A 7,223-nucleotide genomic window follows, 5' to 3' on the forward strand; every position below is an offset into this window, starting at 1 on the left:
TTTCAGGAGATGTTGTACCTGCTTGGCTTCTCCCTCCATCCAGAGAGGGAACAACAAAAGAGAACAACAAACAAATCCTCCCTCCCTCCCCCTGGTTTGAAAGTATCTTCTTTCCTCATTGGTCCTTCTGGTCAGGTGACAACTAGTTTATATGTTCATGACAGATGTGGTAGATACCTCTCCTGCACCCCCAAATACCCCTCCAGCACCCCCAGGTGCCCCTCCAGCACCCCTAAAAACCCACCAGTACCCCCTGAGTACCCTCTCAGTACACACACCTCTTCAGCTCCCCCAAATACCCTGACAGCACCCCCAGGTAACGCTCTCCGTACACGCACACCCCTCCAGTACCCCCAAATACCTCTTCTAGCACCCCCTTTCAGTATACACACTCCCCTTCAGCACCCCCAAATACTCCAACAGTCCCAGGTACCCCTCTCAGTACACAGACACCCCCACAAGCACCCCCCAACTGTATCCACCTCCCCACTCCTCCACCACCCTCCTTTTTGGGAATCTGAAATATGTCCACCCTAAGTGAGGTAGAGAGAGAGGTGGGACCAGAGCGACTGCGGGGTGCTGGCTAGGAAGGTGGGAGCCAGAGATTGGCTGTGGGGTGCAGGGGGAAGTGGAGCACAAAGAAAAGGAGAGAGATTCCGGGAGCCGGCAGAGGAAGAGCAGGGCCAGAGAGAGGCAGTATGGACTGATTGACTGATGCAGCTATTCCTTTGTATGGATTTTAGGATGGGGCTAACATCAGGCTTATACCAGCGATTCACTTGCAACCTTCACTGCTGTGCGCTGGCCACCACTCCATAACATCTAAACTAGTGAAGGCTTGGTAATTGCTAGCGCTTGTGGTTGCAAAGATAATCTTACAGCCAGAACTAAGTGCAAACTAGTCCAGTGTTGTCTTCAGCAGACAGCCGGAAATTACAGCTGAGCGGCGTTAAGTCCCCTACCTCCTGCGAATCATATCAGATAGTTCAAATGTCATTGTTAAACTGTAGAGTTAACATCAGCGTTAATTAGTTCATTGCTGAATTTTTGTTGCTGATGGGAAGCAGTGAAGCCTAGTTCTGAGGCTGCGTGTTTGTCAGATCCTGTTGGCTTCAGTTTCTTTAACCCCTGGGGCTGTCTCCGCCCCTCCCCCCCCACATGGGGATCATTATTGTTAACAATAAACCATGACCATCTCCCCCACACTACCCTAATGGCTTCTATGTCTTCTGTATAGTTAGGATTTCTTCCCTCTGGACCCCTTAGAACGATAGACTCATAGAAGATTACTTTGGAAAAGACCTCAGGAGGTCATCCAGTCCAACCCCCTGCTCAGAGCACCTGGCTTGAACAAACATTCATGGTTTCTCACACGTACACCGTCCGCCTCTGTAAACAGGTGGCCTGATGATTCCATAGTCATGCACAACTCCCTCTGAAACCTAGATTTTTATAGCTCATGTTAGAACGCTTTGCCTGAAACACCCCCTTTCAAAGACTGGTTTGTCCTGCAATTTGAAAATGGATCAGCTGTGTGTGTAATGGTAACAGTGCCTCCCAGTGGACAGTCTGGTTAATTTCATATTAGATATTCCTATAGAAACAACTCACACATTAGACTGATTTTTTCCCCGCTTCATTTTCTATACTTATCTATAGAGGGAGCTGGCTTTCCCTCTACCAAGGAGGTACACATCGCTTTATCAAAATCTTCCATGCAACGGGGAGCACAGAGCAAGCTCCATGCAGCTCACGCAGATGCCAGAATGCCGCAGAGACAAAGCAAGATATCCCTGGCTTTATTATAATCTGCTGAATTATGACAAAATCCACATGACAGATTAACTCTGGAGAATGTTAAAAGAATGAAGAGACTGAGCAGCAATTTAGAAGTACCTTAGCATACAGAAATCGGGACGCTAAGGCCAGATTCAGTTATGAAGGACAGGATTAAGATGTAGCCATGACTTGTGAGAGCGTTCGGAAGTGGGGATGGATAAGGAATACAAGAGTGCATGTGAGTTAGATAGGGGAATGGTGGGTGTGATTACAACTTGAATACATTTCATTCAGACTGTAAAAGGAAGCCCTGGGCTGAATAGGAAGTGACTAAAGAACAGGAGCTGAGACTATCCCAGGATTTTTCAGTGACAGTCATTTTCCCAAGGGGAATCAAGTTCGTCCTCCCACCCTGCCCCAACATACAATCATCTGGCTAGGCTGAATGCGCGAGAGCAGTCTGGGTGCTCTAAAGCCCGTCCCATTGTACTTTCGTACACTAAGTATTCGCTAAAATGTATCCCAAAGCCTCCAGCCCCAGACAGAACATTGACTTAGGAAACTCACAAGGCTCTGTATTAGGGGAGACTCATCAGCAGAATGGGAACTGGGGGAGAGGCGCAGTTTCCAACATTCTTCTTGGGCTTCCTGTATCATTTTACCTTGTTCTAGAAAGAGAAGGAGAGAACAATCCCCCTGGACTAACACTAATGATCATTTACTATAAGGAGTGCTTTATGAATGCTTGTCACGGCCCTCCAAGGGCTTTGTTATGGTGCAAGGAGACCAGAGGCCAAGTGACCAGCTCAGCTTTACAGCGGGGGAGCGGGGGGTGTTGAGTGCGGCTGGATGACTTGCTATTTAAAAAAACAAGAGCTGCTTTGAAAAAAAAAAAAAGTCTTCATATTTTATCATTAAGGAGGCACAAAATGAACCCACCAGCCCTCTACCAAGATGACGGATGGGAATTTAGGAACTTTAATGAGACTATCTGGGAAACACATTTCTCTAGGACCTGAAAGCCCATAGTAGGCTTGAGGAATGACTGTGGGTGAGCCTACGCCATGGACTGCTTAGATTAATTATGTCATGGAAGTGATGACATTGGCCTTATAGCACTGAAGTGCCTGGACTTCTTGTCTTTCCTGAGTGGCACAGACATTATGTCACACTGCTTAGCGGACACAGCTTTCCAACAGCGGTCACTCCAGTGCCAAACTCCGAGAGAATATAACCCCTTTACTCCCACGTGCGAGTCCTGTTTACACATCTCTGGCATGCCAGGGTACAATCCAGGCTAATGAGTAGCTCTGTCACTCCCCGGCCCTGCAGCCTTGGGTGTCTTACAAACTCTTGCTGAAATAACGCCCATCTGGGCCACTCACAAACAGCCTAAGAGCGTGCAACTCACACCCTGAGTGTGTGTGTGTAACTGCAGCCTGCTAACCACACCTGGGTTACACTCTGGCTCTCACCAGCCTGGGTTATACAGCAGGGTGACCCCAGCACACACCCAGTCTTAGATTTTCTCTCAGAAATCTATGTCCTGTACTGCCCAGCTCTCTCCTGGACACTACAAATCATATTAAGTCCATTATTCCTGTAAGATTATTCCTGTGCCCACAAATTACCACCCCAAATCAGAGTTACCCAGACACTTCCATTCAAACACACTAGACTAGATAAAAGAATAAAACAAGTTTATTAACTACAAAGAGAGAGATTTGAAGTGAATCCAACTAATGAGGAATAAAAGTCAGAAATGGTTACAAAGAAAATAAAGATGAAACATTTACTGGTGCCTAACTTAAATTATATCCTATTCAAGCAAAGTTTCTCACCACCTGCTTTCAGCTGCCTTCCAGATCAAACTGTGTACGTCAGGCCCTCTTCCTCGGCATCCAGTGAATACTTCCTGTCTCTCTTCAGGTGCAGTGAATGCCATGGGCAGGGAAGGAGGGGTTGTCCCTCCTTTTTATAGTTTCAGTCTCACTCTTGAAAAACATTTCCAGCTGGGCACTAGGACACACAGAGTTTATGTGAAGGATGTTCACAGCTGGCTTTTCCTCACACGATTGAGCTTCCTTTGTTTCCCTCCCTGATTGATGACAGTTTTCAGATTAAATGCAAATTCAGGGAGGCACATTCCTTTCTCGAGACCACACCTGGTTGCCAACTTCTGCGTGAGCAAGGCTGTGGGGTTGGGAACACAGGTCAGTATCATCATACAGGGAAATCTTATAAAGCTTTACATGCAATGTTGAGACACATTTTATCAGGACAATACTGATCAACAACTTGTGAGTTTTCGAATTATACCTCACAAGGCATACTTTGTACAAAGATTATTACAATAGTACGTAGGGTGTGAATACAGGAACGTATTTGGTCCCAGCCTCATTACTACATGTGGCAGGGAGTTCCTCAGGCTAAACCTGCAGAACAGAGGCTTTTATTTTTTTTCCTTTTCAATCAGTTTTAAAAGTGATTTCATTCCCTTGTGTGGTGTGGAAGGTAGGACAGCACAGCCCCTGTCACTCCCACAAACACACACCCACAGTTTGAAGTGACCTGAGACTTCAGACCAGGCAGGCGAATGACTCTGAGAGCTTGGTTTTATTGGAAGTAACCCAGTAGCACCTCAAGGCCCCAACTGAGACCATGGCCCCCATTGTGCCGGGCGCTGCACAGACCCTGGCCGAGAGCGAGCCCCTGCTGTGCCGAGCGTGGGTCAGACACCGGCCTAGAACGGGCCTCCTGCTCTAACCCACTAGACCCCACTCCCTTCCACAGCTCCTGGGATAGAGTCCAGGAGTCCTGGCTCCCAGCCCTGCCACGGACGCTCTGGTTGGGAGGTTTCAAGTTCAGCAAGGGGCATCAGGATATGGATTCGGAGCATCCCACATAGTGTTGCCACTTGGATGATTTTTAACTGGCCTGGCACTTTTTGTCCCGCCTTGCCTGTTGCCAGTGAAAAGATTTAACGTCTGGGGGTTTGATGTCCCTCTGCCAGACGTGAGTGTGGACAGCCACACGTGCAGTGAATTTGTATCTACCACGCAGGACACGTGGCCGGGTGTGCAGCTGGCCCTGCTCAGCCTGTTGAACCACGGCAGTTTCTCTCAGCGCCAGGACGTGAGCAGGACTCACAGCTCACCAACAGGGAGGGGCAGGAGCAGGGTGGGAGAGGCAGAGTCTCCTGGGAGGGGACGATGGGAGGAAGGTTCCCTCCTGGGCTGAATCTCCTGGGAGGCGCTGGGTGTGGGGGCTCATGATGGGCAAGGCAAGGGCTCCCTGTGCAAGAAAGAACGGCTGTGGTCACAGCTGTGGGGAAAGGGGCCAGAGCCTCACCCCTGTTCACCACTGAACATCTCTTCTATTCACCCAACGGGAATGTCATTTATCCTTTATGTATTTGTTAGAATCTCACCAGGGCAGGAGAATGCAGCTCTGAGGATCTGTCATTCCCTAACAGAACACAGTAATACCTATATAGGGGTTCGGGGGTTTTGGGGGTCGATTTTGTTGCCCACTCACTCCGCGTTTTAGGTAGGCTTGGGACGATGAGATTTTTAGCGGTAATTGTCAGCAAACATCAGTTTCCCCGCGCACGCCTCCAAACCAAGGGGAAACGTTTCCATCGATAACCATCAAAATGTGCAGCTAGACAAAGAAAGAAAAATGCTCCTGGAAAACTTTCTAGTGTCCCACCTTATTGTGTAGAAAACTTTCAGCCGTGCTGGTGTCACTGGGGCTGCTTTCAGGATAATTACTTTGTACAATTTGTCATGTGATGTCGACAATTTGTGTTTCTAAATGTTATAAGTAGGCTTGGCAGAATTCTTTTTTAAAATAATTTCCATGCACAGTACTGTTTATTTCTAAGCAAAAGTTTTTGATGTTTTTCATTTAAATTTTCAGTTGTGGAAAATTACTGTGGGGGTGGGGAATCAAACCCTAATTCTGTAAAGACAACAGACGTTGATTTTAAAAGGTCACATTTTATAACTATTCAAACACAAATTATTAACAGCATGTGTATAAATATACAAAGTAAATAGCCTTAAATCAAACTCCAATATGTTCTCAAGCAGAATTTTTTTTATTATTAGCGATGGAAATATTTTGCCAGCAGTTTGTGTGTGCCTAATTCAGTATTTATCAATAAAAATCCATCCTTCCCAGCATAGCTATAAAGCTTTAACTTTTTGAATCTCAAGCTCTACTGCCATTAAATAACTGTCTGACCTTCACATATGGCCTGACCCCCGACACACACAAATTCCCACAACCCGTGAAGAAGCCGAGCTGGAAGGAGACAAAGGGGGTAGAGCCAGACAGACACAGGCAGATGGCCAAGGAGGGAGAGGGACGGGCTGTGGGAACCTCCAAAGGAAAGACCCATGTCCCTTTTCCACCAGCTGGGAGAGCCACAAGCCCCGACCCCAGCGTGATGGGCTGTGCGGGAGGGGTCCAAGCCCTGCCCCACTCACCTTGTAGAGGGCTGCGGTGATGAGAGCCAGCAGGACCAGGCCCCCCACGCTGCTGCCCACGATGATGGGCAGGTAGTTATAGACCTTGTAGCTCTCCACCATGGTCTGCATCTGGGGGAGAGGAACTGTGAGATGGGGACCCAGGAGTCCTGGCACCCTCACCCTCCCCGCTCTAACACACCAGACCCCACTTCCTCCCCGAGCAGGGACAGGACCCAGGAGTCCGGGCTCCCAGCTCTAACCACTGGCCGATGCTCTCTCTATCCCGGGTGCAGTCACTCGGGTACCTGGCGCTGGATGAATCCCTCCTTCTGGGTGTATTTCTTCTCCTCGTATTCAATCCGGGCCTCGCTCACCAGACTCACTTTCTGCTGCTGAGTCTGGAACAGAGAAATTTACCGTCCCTGACCAGAAATGACACAAACCAGCATGGAGCATCGTCCCAGGAGGACCCAAAGCAATTTACAGGCCGTTCACACAGGGATTCCTTGCCCAGCACTGAGAGGCACGGGGCTGTTCCCATTGGGTGGGTCCCTCCCCTAGTGCTGGGAGGCGGAGGCAGAGGCAGCTCTTGTACCTGGGAGACCCACTGGAAGCTGACGTTCCCTTTGATCATAAACTCCAGCGGTTGCTGCATTTCCAGGGAGGTGATTCTGCACCGGATCTTCTTACAGGTGGCCACGGAGCAGTCCTGGGGGTGGAAGGATATCGCCGGGTGAGGCAGGGGGTGTGCAGGGGCTCAGCATGGCCATGAGGGTCTGGGTCTGTCTATAGCAGGGGTCCCTCTCCCAGCTCAGCCCCCCACTTGCTGTCTGTGTTAGTGTGGAGGGGAAGGGGCTGCTGGGATCCACACCAGCCTGTACTCACCAGCAGGGGGCGCTCACTCATTTGCTTCACAAAGTCCTTTGAACCAGGCGTTTCAGCCTCACTGGCGCACTGAGCCAGTTGGGG

General features: G+C 49.1%; 1 protein-coding gene across 1 annotated transcript in view; it reads right to left on the minus strand.

Moving 5' to 3' along the window:
• Positions 1 to 3,458: 3,458 nt before the first annotated feature.
• The window catches only part of LOC117876609 (integrin alpha-X-like), a 24,589-nt gene continuing 20,824 nt past the window's right edge, over positions 3,459 to 7,223 (minus strand). Inside the window, exons 13-17 of the mRNA XM_034768861.1 lie at positions 7,140 to 7,200; positions 6,850 to 6,963; positions 6,560 to 6,652; positions 6,273 to 6,383; positions 3,459 to 3,972 (exon numbers count right to left, since the gene is read on the minus strand). Of these exons, the coding sequence (XP_034624752.1) occupies positions 3,895 to 3,972; positions 6,273 to 6,383; positions 6,560 to 6,652; positions 6,850 to 6,963; positions 7,140 to 7,200 (457 nt within the window). The 3' untranslated portion in view covers positions 3,459 to 3,894. The remainder of the gene's footprint in view (positions 3,973 to 6,272; positions 6,384 to 6,559; positions 6,653 to 6,849; positions 6,964 to 7,139; positions 7,201 to 7,223) is intronic.

The sequence above is a fragment of the Trachemys scripta genome, chromosome 4, assembly GCF_013100865.1.
Source record: "Trachemys scripta elegans isolate TJP31775 chromosome 4, CAS_Tse_1.0, whole genome shotgun sequence".
In the NCBI taxonomy this organism is placed as follows: Eukaryota; Metazoa; Chordata; order Testudines; family Emydidae; genus Trachemys; species Trachemys scripta.